Source organism: Capra hircus, chromosome 6, assembly GCF_001704415.2.
Source record: "Capra hircus breed San Clemente chromosome 6, ASM170441v1, whole genome shotgun sequence".
NCBI classification, from domain to species: domain Eukaryota; kingdom Metazoa; phylum Chordata; class Mammalia; order Artiodactyla; family Bovidae; genus Capra; species Capra hircus.
In genome coordinates this window covers 69,100,744-69,119,416 of record NC_030813.1, presented here as the reverse complement: position 1 = coordinate 69,119,416, position 18,673 = coordinate 69,100,744, and the positions used below count along the sequence as shown (strand labels likewise).

At 42.8% G+C, this 18,673-nt stretch overlaps 1 protein-coding gene across 1 annotated transcript in view; it reads left to right on the top strand.

Annotated features, from left to right (window-relative positions):
* Positions 1-18,673, top strand: part of SCFD2 (sec1 family domain containing 2) — a 399,990-nt gene that overhangs the window by 350,569 nt on the left and 30,748 nt on the right. The window contains exon 6 of the mRNA XM_005681611.3: positions 1,100-1,245. Within this exon, the coding sequence (XP_005681668.2) occupies positions 1,100-1,245 (146 nt within the window). The remainder of the gene's footprint in view (positions 1-1,099; positions 1,246-18,673) is intronic.

Sequence of the window (18,673 nt, the reverse complement as noted above, 5' to 3'; positions counted from 1 at the left end):
ACCCCCTCCCCATCAGACTATGGAGACCACAATTCAGAATCGTTCCAACTGTCCCCAGTTGTTACTATCCCCCCAACAATTGTGTTGTTGCTTCTGAGTGCTGACTTCCATGCTTCTAACCAGAAGAAGCCCTCAGACAGGAAGAGAGACACAGAAACAGATACAGAGACAGGCGTGCAGGTACTTGAGGAAGGACACAGAGGCCATAAGATCTGCTCTCCAGACCTGCACACGGCCCGCAGTGACTGAGCCAGTGTGGACCGAGCATTGTCAGCGTGCTAGCGGCGGTGCTCCTTAATCTCTCCGGATCTCATCTCTCTTATCCTTAAAATAGAAAGAATAGCTCCTGCCTCATAAGGGTGATATGAGGATTGATGAATTCCTATATCTGCAGCATTTCAACACCCCAAAATTCTCATCTTAAGTCTGTCTTTATTTTTTGAACTTCTAACTTACCGTAATCATTCCTCTTCTGAATAGGCTTCTAACAAGATAGAGGATAAATCCATCTATTATAAGTTTCAAAAAGAAATAGAACCATTTCCGAGAACGGTCTCCATATAAGGCCCCCTTTGTGTTTGATCAGCTTGGAATGGTTGCCTTTTGAAATACGCCGTATGCTTTGTTAGCACATTAGATGCCCAGCCCAGCAAGTTCTGTTATTGGAGCAGCTCTATGAGCTTTCTCGTTCTGGCTGTTCTATTTTATGGAAACCGTTGGTGGGATTCAAGTGTGAGCGGCTCATCCCAGTCCTCTGTTGTATTTTCCTCTATGTCTCCTCCTCCTTTCTCAGAGCTGTTTTCTAAGGATAAGACCCTAGGGAGCTTTCTTTTTGTGAAACTTCTACAGTCTAGCGGTTGAAGCCAGTGGCTGCAATCCCGGGCAATTCTGAGTTCTACTTCTGTCAAAGGCATTTATACTTAGTGTGTTTCCTTGCTCAGGGATGATTGAAACAGCCCAATTGGTGAACAGCCAGGGGGAAATAGGGTTAAAAAAAAAAAAGAGGAACCCAACTATGTTACATGGAGCTCAGCCTGTCATGATTAAAACTCAGTTTAAAGATTTGTTCACCCAAGAAAATATCTCTGGACTGTTTCAGGCTGTGACTCTTCAATTAACCTGACATTTCACAAATCCAAAAGTGCTGTGGATGAACTCTTCACTTCGCTTCGGGATATTGCTGGAGCTCGGAACCTCATGAAACAGTTCAAGTCTGTATATGTTCCTGGAAATCATACCCACCAGGCAAGTACATATGTTTTAAAGTAACCGGCTAATCTGTGCTGTGTTTTTAGGATTCAGAGACTAAAAAAAAAGTTTCCATGTTAAGCTGTTTAAAATGAAGGATTTGTTCAAGATGAAACCTAAGGCTCTTCTAGTCCAGAGTTCTGGATTCCCCTGAATCTGAAAGCTTCCCAGTTTATTTGTACCACAGGCTTAAAGCCGTGAGATGAACAATGGATTGGGGGTCAGCTCTACTTTGTCAGTGGCCCAGACCTGTCCTGTCACCTTACGCAAGTCCGTAAGTGCTAGATGAGGGGCTGGCTTTAGACAGTGCCTAGGTTTCTGGACCTAAGAATAACAGAATTACCGAGTAATATTATGCAAAGAAAATAAAAGTTGATGTCAGCAAGAACAGTTGTTATTTAAAATGCCCCCATCACTTTATGGGCTTCCCTTGTGGCTCAGCTGGTAAGGAATCTGCGTGCAATGCGGGAGACCTGGGTTTGATCCCTGGGTTGGGAAGATCCCCTGAAGAAGGGAAAGGTTACCCACTCCAGTATTCTGGCCTGGAGAATTCCATGGACTGTATAGTCCATGGGGTCACAAAGAGTCAGACATGACTGAGTGACTTTCACTTTCACCACTTTATAAGGAGAGTAGGAGAACCTCACAAGGATGTTTTGAGCAGGGAGTCGGAAAATGGTAAGAACATCCAAGATGAATGCGGTAATTACTGTACCACACCTTGATGGCAAAGGGAAGAGGGAGGTGGCAGAGTGAGGCACAGAAAGACCCAAAGGGAAGATAAAGGGTAAAGAAAGGCTAGAGCCATTGAGGCTGGGTAGTCTCTGTTAGACAAGGAGGAAAGCGATCAGGTTGCTGGTGGCCAAAGATGAGCTTTCAAGGAAGAATAAATGTTTCTGACAGAAAAGCTCATTAGGTTTTGGTGTGGAGTGGATGAAGGAATCTTCTCTCCCATCTTCCTGTGAAATAGTCCACAGAATTCACTCTATTTGCTAAGGCTTTCATGGAGAGTTGAATGAGCTGTTAGTGGGGACTATGATCCAGTGAGGGGTTCAGCTTCAGGGTGTTGACTCTCCAAGGTGGGCATGTAGACAGGAGCTAAGGTTACCCACTATCACCTAGTGACATGCAGGTTCTTCCTTCCATTTATTCATATAGTAGCTGATACTTGAAGAGTCCCCTGCATTTGGTTCCCCTTTTATCCTCACGCAAGTAGGCCAGAGAGGTATTATTATCAGAGACCTACGAAGGCCGCAGTGACTTGCCACAGGCACACAGGTGGCCAGGACCCGACCCCGTGTTTGCTGGCAACACAAAGCTTCCAGTCACTGCACCATGGTTCTCATGGAGGTTCTAGAAATACTAACTGATGGTGCTGAAGTCACCCACCAAGACACCGAAGACCTTAGCAACTGGCACTCAACTTAGTAATACAAGTTCCCATCCTTTGTTCAATGATCTAAAAAAATACTGATAAAATCACTCAGATAATTGATCAGTTGTAGTTTTGTCATTTAAAAAATTACCAGTATTAAATATGGCAGTGTAGACTGGTTCTACAAGATGTGATGGAACTGAAGATGCATGATGAAATTTGCATCTTCAAAGATTGTTGAGAGGCAAGTAGCTGCTGTCATTAACAATGGGAAAGTAACCACTAAATTACTAAGGTCTTTTCAGTTTTTTTTTGACCATCGTGGTGGCTGATTTGGCCAACTTCACATAAACCTGTTATCTCTAAATCTTGAGCATGACAAAGACAATGATCAGTTTCCTAGACTTTATCTCCCTGCCACCAACTCAGTCATTTCCCCAGACCTCAGAACCCTGTCTGAGCAGCCGTTGCCTTTGGAAAATGAACTCTCCCTTGTTGCACACACTTCCTGTATAGTGAGTCAGTAATACTATCAACTCATTCAGCAAAACTCCTAAAGGTCCATGAGTGGAAGTGGGGGCAAGGCAGACAGTATATGTGTAGCTTGAGGGGATTGAATAATATTAATCCAGAGACCAAGTGAAGTGCTATGCAACCAAAAAGTGAAATCTATACATACTCAACAATGACTGTGTTTGGATCCTTAGGTTCTACTTGGAGAACTCAAACAGTGGTTTGTGGTCTATTGGGTGAAAAGTGTTGTAGATTATTCTGTAAAGTGTTATCTTAATTTTCTTTTAAAAAACAATAAAATAAAAAGTATGTGGGTATGTATACTTAATAAGTATTTAAAATTTTAGGAAAAATGTATAATGGTTACTTATGGGGAATAGGAAGGGTCGAATGGACAAGGAGGAACTCTGGCTTCTTGCTTTATATATGTAGAGAAAGAATTTTTGATGGGATTACAGATAATTTTGACCTGTTTGGGCTTTTCAATGTCTTTTGGAGGTAAAGAAATACTAAGTCACAGGTGTAAGCCCTGTGAGGACAGGGATTTGATCTGGTGCGTCTACTGCCATAGTTTCCCTGCTATAGTGGTATCATGCACATAATGGGTGCCTGAGAAATGTTTTGGGGTACATCCTGAATGCACTACATATATTTTTATCATTTTTTGGAAGAGTCGTTGGGACAAAAATATATACAGATAGAAAATAACAGGTGTCCAGACTAGAAGCAGAGTCCAGCTCCATCTAGCTTTAAAGATGGACCTTGGCTAGGCAACTTTCTGTCCATCTGTTCTCCCAGTTTGGTCCTCAGCTCTAGGAAAAATTAGTGCTTTCTCTCTAGCTCCATGCTGTTTCTACACATCATCTAGTTGGGATGTCCTGGGCTTCCTGGGGCACTCAGGAAAGACATAGACCTGGTCTGGCGAGGGATTCCTGCCTCAGCTCTGACCAGTGCTGTGTATCTGGGCTCTCTCCCCTGGATCTTGGGGCCCTACTCAGCCCCAGGCTTCCTCCCAGAGTACCTTTCTCCTGCTCTGATGCAAATGAGTTGACTCTTAGAGCCACTCCTCTTTACTCTATTAGCTAGAGGCACTTCTTATTTAACCTTCATCCGTTAGCCCTTTAGATTAATGTTTTGGTCACAGCTCAGATATAGAAAGCAGACACCGCTCTCATCATTTTAAAGAAAATGTGATTTCATATAAGGAATTAAGTACCTGTAGTATCTGAAAGAGCTGGAGAAGTGGGATCTAGACCAGGTATGTAGAAATGAGCCCCGAACATCACCACACACTTGGTTCCAAGAGAACCAGTACCTCTGCCACAGCCAGGGGAGTGGGCATGGTGCCACCACGAGGCTGCCATTGAATCTCTTGGCTTGAAGAGCATGCCAGCGAAGCTGGAGACAGCTTCTGTGTTTGCTCATCCTGATAAATACACAGCCCAGCTCAGTGCTTGCCACCTGAGGGTAAAGGGGTAGGTGGATGGATCCTGGACTCTGGGTCTAATTCAGAATGGTATTTCTTACGTTCTTAATTCTAAGTGAGAGAGAGGTTAGCATGTAGGTTAACATCAGCCTTTGGGTTCATAACCCAGCTCTGCTCCTTACTAACTGTGTGACCTTAGGCAAATTACTTTACCTCTCTGAGCTTAGTTCCTCTTAGCTACTTTTATTAGCTCCTTCATAAAAGTGCTCTGATGATTAGGTGAGTTGATACATATAAGGCTTTTCAGGACACAAACCAACACAGACAGTGCTATGTAAGTGCTGGCTGTAACCGTGGTTGTAAAGGACGAAATAGACCTTGTCTTTGTCCTCTTTTGTAGCGTTTCATTGATTCCTTTATTAGGAGATGAGCTACCCAGAAAGGGGGTCATTCTCAAGTTGACTTTCCCGTTAGCTGTGACATATGGTCAGAATTTGCTACTCATACCCCTTTGTTTGGAAAAGTCATGTTTGTCCATAGACTCTGTTGACCAGAAATGTAAGCCCCGGTTTTGCCTTTATAGCAAGCCTTCTGCTTTCGTTTCTGACTACAAATGCTCCAGTTTAATGGGAGGCTTAACCCTCTTTCTGAATGTCAGCGTTTCATGTGCTGCTGTTCCTCAGATGACTCAGGGCAAGGAGCTTAAGAGCCCTTTCAGACAAAATACTGTATGACTCTTGCTTGACTCGCTTTGGCAAAACTCTCAAAGTGCTGTGCTGTGTTGGAGGAAACGTCCCACAGATGGGTACCATCTTCTGTGCCTCTGGTGTGTTGAACAAGAGCCTTTAGAACCTGCAGGGCCCAAGGAGGCTCAATTCATCTTGTGCCTGGTGAAACAGGGCCTCTGAACAGTCTGTAGGCCCAGTCTCTTCATCAACAATCCCCAGCCCTGGCCACCAGCTGTCCTTTTCCAAGTGCTAAGCTCTGTTCTTCCTCCTGATTCTATCTACCTAACTCCAGACCTGCTGACATCCTTTTTGAAAGCATTTACGTGAGATAGTGTAAACCGGGAGCTGGGGAGCTTGACTCTCTCCTGCAGCCTAACTTCTAACTGCCTCTGTGTGAATTCAAGCAAGTTGATTAATAGCTTTGGGCTTTGATTTCCTTATATTGACGTTAAAGGGACTAGACTGAAAACTTTAAAGGTCATCTGCTTGTGGTTTGAGGGATGGATGGATGGATGGATGGATGGATGAACAGATAGACGAATAAAGCACTTTTAAATCTCCAGAACAAACCATTATCCTTAAGAAGATGAAAGGAGGAAAAAAATCAGTCATATTATATAGCAAAAGATTAAATAAGCCATGGAGTAGTCAAAGCCCAAAGCCAAGATCAGTTTTGAAGAAAAGTTTTTTCTGTGCGATTGAAGAAAAGTTTTTTCTGTGCGCTCTTGGATTGAAACAAAGTAAATATCCTCTGTACGAGTCTAGTTCTCCTGGGAAGTTGGTTGTTTAGAGTCAGTTTTGCAGAAAAGAAGCATTTGCAGCAGAAAGACTAAGAGGGGCCCCGGCTGCACCAGTATCAACCAGCAAAAGCCAGGGTCAGCAGCACAACCGAAGGGATATGGTTGTGGCATCAACAGTTTTCTTGGAACTGATCTCCTTGGCCATCTACATGTGGCCAAATTTAAGAAGATGTTGGAGTTGATTTTTCAGAATTGTCTCTGACTTATGTGTAATGTCAGAAACTTGCTGTGCTCAGAACCTTTCTTCAAGGGTTGGAATCAGGTCAGTAAGAACCTTCTGGACTGAATCATATGTTATCTCCACCATGAAAAGGAACCAAAGACATAGAAACAAGTATTTTATTTTTCATATTCTGATTAACTATGGGATATTAAAAGTCCAGTTTGTTCTGGAACAGATACTGACCGTTTAATGACAAAAAGAGAGTTTCTATTTGTTTTGAAACCTCATCTATTTCATGTGTAACACCCATGGAGGTCTCGTTAGGTTCTGCCAAACCTTCAAACTAGCCTCATGAGACTGTCATACAGTGCCATGTTGCAATCTCCACGGCCCTAAGCATGTTTGCCTTCATGGCTCTCTATATATTAATATATGTATATATATTTATGTGAATAAATATTTATTAAGTATTATATGGGGATTCCCTGGTGGCTCAGATGGTAAAGAATCTGCAGCTTCAATCCCTGGATTAGGAAGATCCCCTGGAGAAGGACGTGACACTCCAGTATTCTTTTTTTTTTACTTTATTTTACTTTACAGTACTGTATTGGTTTTGCCATACATTGACATGAATCCACCACGGGTGTATACAAGCTCCCAATCCTGAATCCCCCTCCCACCTCCCACCCCATATCATCTCTCTGGATCATCCCCATGCACCAGCCCCAAGCATCGTATCCTGTTTCGAACATAGATTGGCACTTCGTTTCTTACATGATAGTATGCCTGGAGAAATCCCTTGGACAGAGAGGAGTCTGGTGGCTGCAGTCCATGGGTCACAAAAAGTCGGACACAATTGAGTGACTAACACTGAGACTAAAGTATTATGTAATAAAATTTATAAATATATTCATTTGAATATATATGTTGAGTATATAATACATGTATTTATATGAATATTCTTATATTTGCATATGTTCAATTGTGTACATGTAATTATACAGTTACATTGGTATAGAGACAAATCTATTTATATTATATATCAAAACATTATCTTTCACCTAAAAGTTCATAATTTTCTTCTGATTTTAAAAGAAATTAATACCTTTTCATGGATTGCTAACAGTCTCATGGGCCCTAGGCATCATGCATTCTGTGCCTGCTGCTTCTGTCATCTCTGTGCTCATAGCCCCCACTGGCACCAGTCTGCCCAGGATAGAAACATAGCTCACCCATAGGCAGCGGCGGGCATTTTTCTGCTCTGGAGTAACCGTTGTGCCCATCCATGAAGCAGTCCATGCAGCTACCCAGGAGCTGCTTGGTTTGGTCCCAGAGTGACAGCTGAGGGGTGAAGGAACTAGACTCACAAGGAAGGAAGGGTGGGGGCAGGAGTCTCCTGGCTTAAAACTCTCATATCCTATAGGAGCCACTTTCTCTGAACCAGCTCCACAGACATGGTTCTAGCATTCCTCCAAGGGACATGCCAATTATACAAGGCTCATTGTACTCAGAGATGCGCAAAGCCCTGACTTTCTGTCCAGTATTTATAGTTCTGCCCATCTAATGCAATTTACTAAGCGGGGGTCATTTTTATCATAGGCAATCTTGCTTGGCTAGAGTTTGACATTCTTCCCTTATCAGGTTTCCAGGGAAACAGAGCTCAAAAGTTAACCAAAGGTCAAATTCTTATGCAGAAGGGAAAAGAGGTTTAATAATCCTTTGCCTACCACAAGCAACCTGCCAGTTATTAAGGAAATAACTAATACTTCAATTCAGACTTTGCGGTATGTCTGTGGTAGAGACAGGCTATGTGGGTTCCCCAAACTGTATGTCTGTGATAGAGACAGGCTATGTGGGTTCCCCAAACTGTATTTCTGTTTCCTTCTGGCACGATTAGACCATATTTTCCAAGTTCCCTTGCAGGTAGATGTAGGTTTGTGATTAATTCTGACCTGTGAACAATGGGTAGACATGATACAGATCACCTTCACCCCATAAAAATCTCTCTGGAAATCCTCCACACTGTCTCTCTTTCATCCTCAGTTGATGAGATGCAAAGGCTTCCATGTGGGATTCCAGAGCCCTAGGGGGTGGCAGGGGCTGCTCAACAGCAGGAACACGGATGTCTGTCTGAATGATTGTGTAGAGAGCATAGACCCCCTACTGCTGGGACACGCTGAATGTGGTAGAAGCAAGAAATAGGGATGAATTTGTCTGTGTGTTTAATCCCTCTCCTTCCCCCCTGAAAGATGAACTGCCAGTGAATGTTTGATTAGGAAAATTAATTCTCGTTAACATCTCATGAAGTCAAACTACGCAACTGATCTCCCCTCTGTTCCTCTCTAACACATGAGGAAAACTGAACAGGGCCCTAGGGAAAGACATCTGTCTTCCCATTACCCCCTTCTATGGGCCTTTGCTGAGAAGTAAGCAGCTTCTGGCTGAATAGAAAATTCCATAATAGTTAGAGGAGTCTCATCTAGGAAGCTACTGCCAGGGCTTCCCTGGGGGCTCAGTGTTAAAGAATGCACCCACCAATGCAGTAGACATAGGTTTGATCCCTGGTCCAGGAAGATCCCACATGCCCAGGAGCAGCTAAGCCCACACGCCACACCTACTGAGCCTGTGCCCCTCAGCAAGAGAAGCCACTGTAACGCGAAGCCCCCACACAGCCCCTAGAGAGCAGCCCCCGCTCACCACAACTAGGGAAAAGCCAGGACAGCAAAGAATACCCAGCACAGGAAAAAAAAAAAAAAGACTCAAAGTCTTAAAATATAAAAAAAGAAGAAGCTACTGCCAAAGCCATTCATTCTAGTCAGATTTCAGTGACATGATTTGGGGCAGAAAAACATCCAGACTGAGTAAGGAAGAAGCCAAAAGTTCTCATGATTAAAACCCTGATTGGGGAAACTAAGAAATGTGTTTGCTAACGAATCATGAGACAAGTATTACTTTGAACCTGAAAAAGTCTTTTCCTAAATTGAGCTCTTTAAATGAACAATGTTATTTATTTGTTCTGTGCTTAGTTGTTTTAAAGAAGAATTTAGAAGTCTTTTTCTATATAATATTTAAGTGGCAAAACATCTTTTTTTTTTTTTTTTTTCCTGACTGTGCTGCTCAGCTTGTGGGATCTCAGTTCCCTGACCAGGGGCTGGATTCGGGCCCCAGCAGTAAAAGCGCCAAGTCCTAATCACTGGACCGTAAATCACTGTAAATTCTCTCTCTCTCTCTTTTTTAAATTGAAGTAGAGTTGTTTGCAATAGTGTTAGTTTGGATATATAGTATAGTGATTCAGTTATATGTATATGATTCTTTTTCAGATTATTTTCCCTTATAGGTTATTACAAAATATCAAGTATAGTTCCCTGTGTTATACAATAGGTCCTTGTTGATTATCTGTTTTATATATAGTAGTGTATATATGTTAATCCCAACCTTCTAATTTATCCCTCCCTGCCCCTTTCCCTTTTGATAACCATAAGTTTGTTTTCCATGTCTGTGGGTCTATTTCTGTTTTGTAAATAAGTTCATTTGTATCATTTTTTAGATTCCACATATAAGTGATATATATTTGTCTTTTTCTGGCTTCCTTCACTTAGTATGATAACCTTTAGGGCCATCCATGTTGCTGCAAATAGCCTTATTCTTTCTTGTGGCTGAGCAATATTCTCTGTGTGTATATGTGTGTATGTGTGTGTGTATACGCCACATCCCCTTATTCTTTCTTATGGCTGAGTAATAATACTCTCTGTATCTGTGTGTGTGTGCGTGTGTGTGTGTGTGTGTGTGTGTGTACACCACATTGCCTTATTCTTTCTTATGGCTGAGTAATACTGTGTGTGTGTGTGTGTGTGTGTACACCACATCGCCTTATTCTTTCTTATGGCTGAGTAATAATACTCTCTGTATCTGTGTGTGTGTGCGTGTGTGTGTGTGTGTGCGTGTGTGTACACCACATTGCCTTATTCTTTCTTATGGCTGAGTAATACTCTCTGTGTGTATGTGTGTGTGTGTGTGTGTGTGTGTATACACACCACACCTTCTTTATCCATTCCTCTGTCAATGGACATTTAGGTTGTTTCCATGTCCTGGCTATTGTAAATAGTGCTGCAGTGAACATTGGGGTGCATGTATCTTTAAATTAACCATACTTATATCATTTAATGAGGTTTTGGTTACCAGTGAAAATAGAAAAAAGAAAAAAGCTGAAAGCAGTTTAAACAAGAAAGGTAATGTATTGGATTCTATGATTTAACAGCCAGAGAAAGGGACAGCTTCAAGTGGTAAGGAACCATTGCTGGGGTGATGCTAACAGAAATAACAGAGAGGAGCAGGTTCCCGCTTGCTTTCCCTGCCTTCCAGTGTCCTTCCTGGGCTCCTGTGGGCAGATTTGAACAGATCTAGATGGCAAAGCACAAATATGGTTGGCAGGCCAGCCTCCCAGAACTGAGCATGGAAGAGATGATTTGGGCTTAAGAGACAGCTTAATAACCATCACATCTCATTATAAAAAAGGATATTTCAAAATTGCCATCATGGGGCTTCCCTCCCCACCCCCAGAGTTGGACCATAAAGACAGCTGAGCACCGAAGAATTGATGCTTTTGAACTGTGGTGTTGGAGAACACTCTTGCGAGTCCCTTGGACTGCAAGGAGATCCAACCAGTCCACCGTAAAGGAGACCAATCCTGAGTGTTCACTGGAAGGACTGATGCTAAAGCCGAAACTCCAATACTTTGGCTGCCTGATGCAAACAACTGACTCCTTGGAACAGACCCTGATGCTGGGACAGACTGAAGGCAGGAGGAGAAGGGGACAACAGGGGATGAGATGGTTGGATGGCATCACTGGACATGAGTTTGAGTAAACTCCAGGAGTTGGCGATGGACAGGGAGGCCTGGCGTACTGCAGTCCATGGGGTTGCAAAGAGTCGGACACGACTGTGCGACTGAACTGAACTGAACTGGGGCTTCCCTGGTGGCTCAGCAGTAGAGAATCAACCTGCCAATGCAGGAAACATGGGTTTGATCCCTGGGCTGGGAAGATCCCACATGCTGCGGAGTAGCTAAGCCCATGTGCCGTAACTGTTGAGCCTGCTCTCTAGAGACTGGGAGCCACAACTACTGAAGTCTGCGTGCCCTAGAGCCCGTGCTGTGCAGCAAGGGAAACCACTGCAGTGAGAAGCCCCAGCATCACATCTAGGGAGTAGCCCCACCTCCCTGCAACTAGAAAAGCCCATGCAACAGTGAAGGCCCAACACAGCCAAAATTAAAAATAAAATTACTTTTAAAAATTGCTCTCATGTGAGAATGTCATGTGACTGTCATAGGAGAGAGTTCAGTCAAGAGAAAAAATGAGTATTACAGAGATATGAGAGGCAGTTCATTAAGAAAAGCGCTTTGACTATTTCTCTGGATTATGTGATGTGCCTGTTATCTGTGACTTTTCCGTACTTAATTTGTGGCTGCTTTTCTCAATCTAAATAAATGTTATCTACATATCTTAAAAAATAATAAAACATGTTTACAGCCCTGCCCAGTAACATTCCATGATCACAAAGTCCCAAGAATGAAGGTGTTAAGGGAATAGCACTTCCAAATCTCTGCTCACCCTCAAGGGGAGGCTGACTCGAAGGGCCTTTCTCCCTGGAGCTGCATTCCGCAGGGCTGAGCTGAAAGTAGAGCAAGGGAGAAAGGGGATGTCTAACCCTCCATGCTTCCTTCTTTTCCTGTCTCCAGTCTACACAGGGGCTTCTGGGGCCCTGAGCACAGTCCTGTCACCCTGGTACCCTGTGCCTTGCACAGAGGGGGGCCCGACATAATGTTTTTGCTGGACAACAGGATGGCCTTTTTCCTATGCCTGAGCTCTTCTTGGGGTCACTGCTCATCCTACTTACTGAAGGTGCATCCTATGGTGAGCAACAGCCTTCTTTTGGTTTCTGTAGGTTGAGGGATATTCTCCCTCCTCTCTTAAATGTGGCAGCCTATGTGTATCTCTCTGGTTCTGCCCAATGTTAGTCCGTATAACTATAGGTAGACTAATAAAAGAAATAACTATAAGCTCCAGGAAAGAAAAGTGGGCTTTTTATTTATCTTCCCTTTGTGCTTCGTAACAGAATTTTATTAAGCTGCAAGTAGCAGAGATCTGAAACACAATGGCTCAAACATGCAAGGTTTCGTCTTGTCACGTATATAGGTTCTGATTCAGTCCATCTGTGCTGTAGTAATGCCATGAGTCTCCACTGACCCAGATTTCTTCCAGCCCTCTGCTCTAGCATCTCCAAGAAATGGTTCAGTTTTCCACAGTGGCTGCTGGGGCTGCCGCCATCTCTTTCATATTCCAGGCAGCAGGAAAGAGAAAGGGAGGAAAGCTTCTAGAAGACCCACTCCCCTTCTCCTTGCATATCATTCTCCAAAACTTCCAGACTCAGCAGCAAGAAAGGCTGCAGAATGAAGTCTTTCAGCCAATTGATCATGTGCCTGGTCAAAAACTGGTTCTATTTCTAAGGAAGCAGTTGATGAATATTTGATAAGTTAGCGGAGTATTGGCCAAAGGACTTCTCCTTGGAGAGCAGTTTAGAGAGATTAAAGTTTAAGAGATTAAATATCCAGAAAGGCTGAGATGGTAGAAAATTACTCAAGACAGTTTACTCAGGGAGGAGGATTTGGAAAATTCAGAGGCCATTCTGTGAACTTTTTTTTTTAACATTGAAAATACATATTGGATTATTTCAATTCCAGAAATATACCTGTTAATTTCTGAAGTTTTGGAAAAAGAAGAAAATAGAGTCCCCTACTTGCAGAACCTAGCATTAGCCCTCGTTTACATTTTCGTGTGCTTTATTCCAACCTCTTCCAGACATAAATAACTTACTAATTTTTAACAAGTGAGGAAAAAAAGACCGTTCTTGATCTGTGGGAGTATGTGTGGGTGTAGATGTGTGTGAGTTGGGTAGTGTTTTAACTGTGCTTTGTAAAAGAGGAATACAGTGGAAAGACTCCCTCCCGCCTCCGTCTCTTGTCCGGTCCCCCGCTTCATGGTCGCTGCTCGTGGTGGTCCTGTATATCACACCTGAGTTTATTTTTTGCATGTTTCGGCAAGTGCAAACTGTCATATTCCCTTCGGCACATTTTACACAAACGCCCATTATCCGTACTGTTTCTCATCTTGCTTTCTCCACTCACAGTGTATTCACCTTGCTTTTTCCTATCAACACAGAGTTCCCCTCTAAACTTCCACAGCATTCCTTCATGGAGATGGATTCCATGTATTAAACAGCTCCCTACTGTTGGGCACGTGAGTTTCCAATCTTTTGCTGTAACAAATAGACTTTTATGGATCTCATTTGCATACAGTAGCATATTTGTAGGATTAAGTTTTAGATGTGGGATTGCTAGGTCAGATGCATTCATAACTTTGATAGGTATCTCCAGATTACTCTCCGTGCTGATTGTAACAATTTACACTCCCACCAGCAGTGTATGAGCATGTCTGTTTCCCTATGACCTCGTCAAAAGAGTGTATTTTCAAACCTCTGCATTTTTGCCTGTATGATAAATTTTAAAAATCTAACTTGGTGTTACAGCTTTATAATGAAGAGGTTGACTCATAGTTTTGTTTGTTTTTAAATTTCTGTGTCTCTGCCCAGTGCTCTCCCTTTCGTGAGCATCTGCCTATGAGATCTCTGGGCATGCCATGGTCTGTCTGATTAATAAACAGAGGAGAGCTGCAGCTTCAATTCAACAGTTGCTATTTCTCCCTGCATCTTATCCCTGTTAAATGCACTAGTTGCCTTCTAGCTAAGTGATTATTTAGGATTGTGATGATTTATACCTTAATTTACTTCTAAGATATTTCAAGTAAGAAAGTTGGAATAAGGGGGTGACTGCAGCCATGAAATTAAAAGACGCTTACTCCTTGGAAGAAAAGTTATGACCAACCTAGACAGCATATTGAAAAGCAGAGACATTACTTTGCCAACAAAAATCCTTCTAGTCAAGGCTATGGTTTTTCCAGTGGTCATGTAAAGATGTGAGAGTTGGACTGTGAAGAAAGCTGAGCACCGAAGAATTGATGCTTTTGAACTGTGGTATTGAAGAAGACTTGAGAGTCCCTTGGACTGCAAGGAGATCCAACCAGTCTATTCTGAAGGAGATTAGCCCTGGGTGTTCTTTGGAGAGAATGATGCTAAAGCTGAAGCTCCAGTACTTTGGCCACCCCATGAGAAGAGTTGACTCATTGGAAGAGACTCTGATGCTGGGAGCGATTGGGGGCAGGAGGAAAACGGGACGACAGAGGATGAAATGGCTGGATGGCATCACCGACTCGATGGACATGAGTCTGAGTGAACTCCGGGAGTTGGTGATGAACAGGGAGGCCTGGTGTGCTGCGATTCATGGGGTCGAAAAGAGTCGGACACGAATGAGCGACTGAACTGAACTGAAGAGTACAACATGACTGTAGGAAAAGCAGGACGAGGCCAGAGATGAAGTCAGCACCCCAGATGTCCTCAACACTGGCTAGAGGTCAGTCACAGATCTGGCCAGTACAAAGAGAGACACAGTTCACCGCATCTCTGCAGCGCTGGCTTTCCTGAGTCTGTGATAGATCACCGCATCTCTGCAGCGCTGGCTTTCCTGAGTCTGTGATAGATACAGCAGAGTGCTTTGAGGGTAGACACCCCTCTCCCTTCACCCTTCATGGTTTCACTGGGGTGCCATGCAGAACTGGAGCAGCAAAGGCAGCAACACGACTGAGAGGAAAGCAGTCCAGCTGATGGGAAGGGAAGGAGAGAGGAAAAGCTTGGTAGTAAGGAGACCCAAGGAGAGGAGGAAGGGAATTTGCTTAGAATACACATTGGTCAGAGGCAGCTTTCTCCAAATATTACCAAAACCTGGATAGATGTAGCACCATTTACCAAACTGTAGGTGTTGTAAATTCACATCAACTTAATTCTACTGAAATTCTTTTTTTTTTTAATTTATTCATTTATTTAACTGTGCCAGGTCTTAGTTGTGACATGTGGAATCTTTAGTTGCAGCATGTGGGATCTAGTTCCGGGATCAGGGATTGAACCCAGGCCCCCTGCGTTGGGAGTGTCCAGGGAAGTCCCCTACTGAAATTCTTATTGTTCACGTGGCATCCTTTCTCTAAGTCCTGACCTTGGTCAGATTTCTTTGGGGTAACTTGGCTTCTTTTTCTGGGCAAGTTGTACTTGGAGTTGACTTCTCTAGAAAAAAGAGATCGCTTTGGGCTTGGTTAGTGACAATACATTGTAAGAAAACATTTGGGATCCTAAGGAAGGGAGCATAATTCTAAGGATGTTTAGGAAAGACCTGAGAGCATCTTCATGTCTATCTAAGTTGACAGTATTTTCCTTTTCAGCATACTTCATGCTGAAGGGAATGGCAAACCACTTCAGTATTCTTGCCTTGAGAACCCCATGAAGAGTGTGAAAAAGCAAAAAGGATATGACACTGAAAGATGAACTCCCCATGTCAGTAGGTGCCCAATATGCTACTAGAGAAGAGTGGAGAAATAGCTCCAGAAAGAAGCAAGGGGCTGAATCAAAGCAAAAACAGCATCCAGCTGTGGATGTGACTGGTGATGGAAGTAAAGTCCAAAGCATAGAAACCTGGAATGTGAAGTCCATAAATCAAGGTAAATTGGAAGTGGTCAAACAGGAGATGGCAAGAATGAATATTTTAGGAATCAGTAAGCTAAAATGGACCAGAATGGGTGAATTTAATTCAGGTGACCATTATAACTACTATTGTGGGCAAGAATCCCTTAGAAGAAATGGAGTAGCCCTCAGTATCAACAAAAGAGTCCAAAATGCAATATTTGGGTGCAGTCTCAAAAAGCGAAAAAATGATCTCTGTTCATTTCCAAGGCAAACCATTCAATATCACAGTGATCCAAGTCTATTCCCCAACCACTAATGCCAAAGAAGCTGAAGTTGAACACTTCTGTGAAGACATACAAGACCTTCTAGAACTAACATCAAAAAAGGGTGTCCTTTTCATCACAGGGAACTGGAATGCAAAAATAGGAAGTCAAGGGACACCTGGAGTAACAGGCAAGTTTGGCCTTGGAATACAAAACGAAACAGGGCAAAGGCTAACAGAGTTTTGCCAAGAGAATGCACCAGTCATAATAAACACCCTCTTCCAACAACACAAGAGATGACTCTACACATGGACTTCACCAGATGATCAACACCAAAATCAAACTGATTATATTCTTTGCAGTCGAAGATGGAGAAGTTCTATATAGTCAGTGAAAACAAGACTGGGAGCTGACTGTGACTCAGATCATGAACTCCTTATTGCCAAATTCAGACTTAAATTGAAGAAAGTAGGGAATACCTCTAGACCATTCAGGTATGACCTAAATCTAATCCCTTTTGATTATACAGTGGAAGTGACAGATAGATTCAAAGGTTTATATCTGATAGACAGAGTGCCTGAAGAACTATGGACAGAGGTTCCTAACACTGTACAGGAGGCAGTGATCGAAACCGTCCCCAAGAAAAAGAAATGCAAAAAGCGAAAATGGTTGTCTGAGGAGGGCTTACAGATAGCTGAGAAAAGAAGAGAAGCAAAAGGAAAGGGAGAAAAGGAAACATATATCCATCTGAATGGAGAGTTCCAAACAATAGCAAGGAGAGATAAGAAAGCCTTCCTAAATGATCAATGCAAAGAAAGAGAGGGAAATAATAGAATGGGAAAGACTAGAGATCTCTTCAAGAAAATTAAAGATACCAAGGGAACAGTTCATGCAAAGATGGGTAAAATAAAGGACAGAAACGGTATGTACCTAACAGAAGCAGAAGATATTAGGAAGAGGTGGCAAGAATTCACAGGAGAACTATACAGAAAAGATCTTAATGACCCAGATAACCATGATGGTGGGACAACTTACCTAGAGCCAGACATCCTGGAATGTGAAGTCAAGTGGCCCTTAGGAAGCATCTCTACGAACAAAGCTAGTGGAAGTGATGGAATTCCAGCTGAGCTATTTCAAATTCTAAAAGATGATGCTGTGAAAGTGCCACACTCAATATGCCAGCAAATTTGGAAAACTCAGCAGTGGCCACAGGACTGGAAAAGATTCGTTTTCATTCTAATCCCAAAGAAAGACAATGCCAAAGAATGTTCAGAATACTGAATAATTGTACTCATCTCACACGCTGGCAAAGTAATGCTCAAAATTCTCCAAGCTAGGTTTCAACAGTACATGAACCAAGAACCTCCAGAAATTCAAGCTGGTTTTTAGAAAAGGCAGGGTAGCCAGAGATCAAATTGCCAACATCTGCTGGATCTTAGAGAACACAAGAGAGTTCCAGAGAAACGTCTACTTCTGCTTCATTGACTATGCTAAAGCCTTTGACTGTGGATCACCACAAACTGTGGAAAATTTTTCAAGAGATGGGAATACCAGACCACCTTACCTGTCTCCTGAGAAATCTGTATGCAGGTCAAGAAGCAACAGTTAGCACTGGACATGGAACAACAGACTGGTTCCAAATAGGGAAAGGAGTATGTCAAGGCTGTATATTGTCACCCTGCTTATTTAACTTATACGCAGAGTACATTGTGCGAAATGCCAGGCTGGACGAAGCACAAGCTGGAACCAAATTGCTGGGAGAAATATCAATAACCTCAGATAGGCAAATGACACCACCCTTATGGCAGAAAATGAAGAGAAACTAAAGAGCCTCTTGATGAAAGTGAAAGAGGAAGAGTGAAAAACCTGGCTTAAAACTCAACATTCAAAAAACGAAGATCATGGCAACCAGTCCCATCTCTTCATGGCAAAAAGATGGGGAAACAATGGAAACAGTGAGAGACTTTATTTTGGGGGCTCCAAAATCACTGCAGATGGTGACTGCAGCTATGAAATTAAAAGACACTTTTTCCTTGGAAGAAAGCTATGACCAACCTAGACAGCATGTTAAAAAGCAGAGACATTACTTTGCCAGCAAATGTCCATCTAGTCAAACCTATGGTTTTTCCAGTAGTCATGTATGGATGTGAGAATTAGACCATAAAGAAAGCTGAGTGCCAAAGAATTGATGCTTTTGAACTGTGGTATTGGAGAAGACTCTTGAGAGTCCCTTGGACTGCAAGGAGATCAAACCAGTCAATCCTAAAGGATACCAAACCTGAATATTCATTGGAAGGACTGATGCTGATGCTGCAGTTCCAATACACTGGCTACCTGATGCAAAGAGCTGGCTCATTAGAAAAGACCTGAATGCTGAAAAAGATTGAAGGCAGGAGGAGAAGGGGACGACAGAGATGAGATGGTTGGATGGCATCACTGACTTGACGAACATGAGTTTGAGCAAGCTCTGGGAGTTGGTGATGGACAGGGGAGGGTTGGTGATGGACACGTTAGGGAAGCCTAGCGTGCTGCA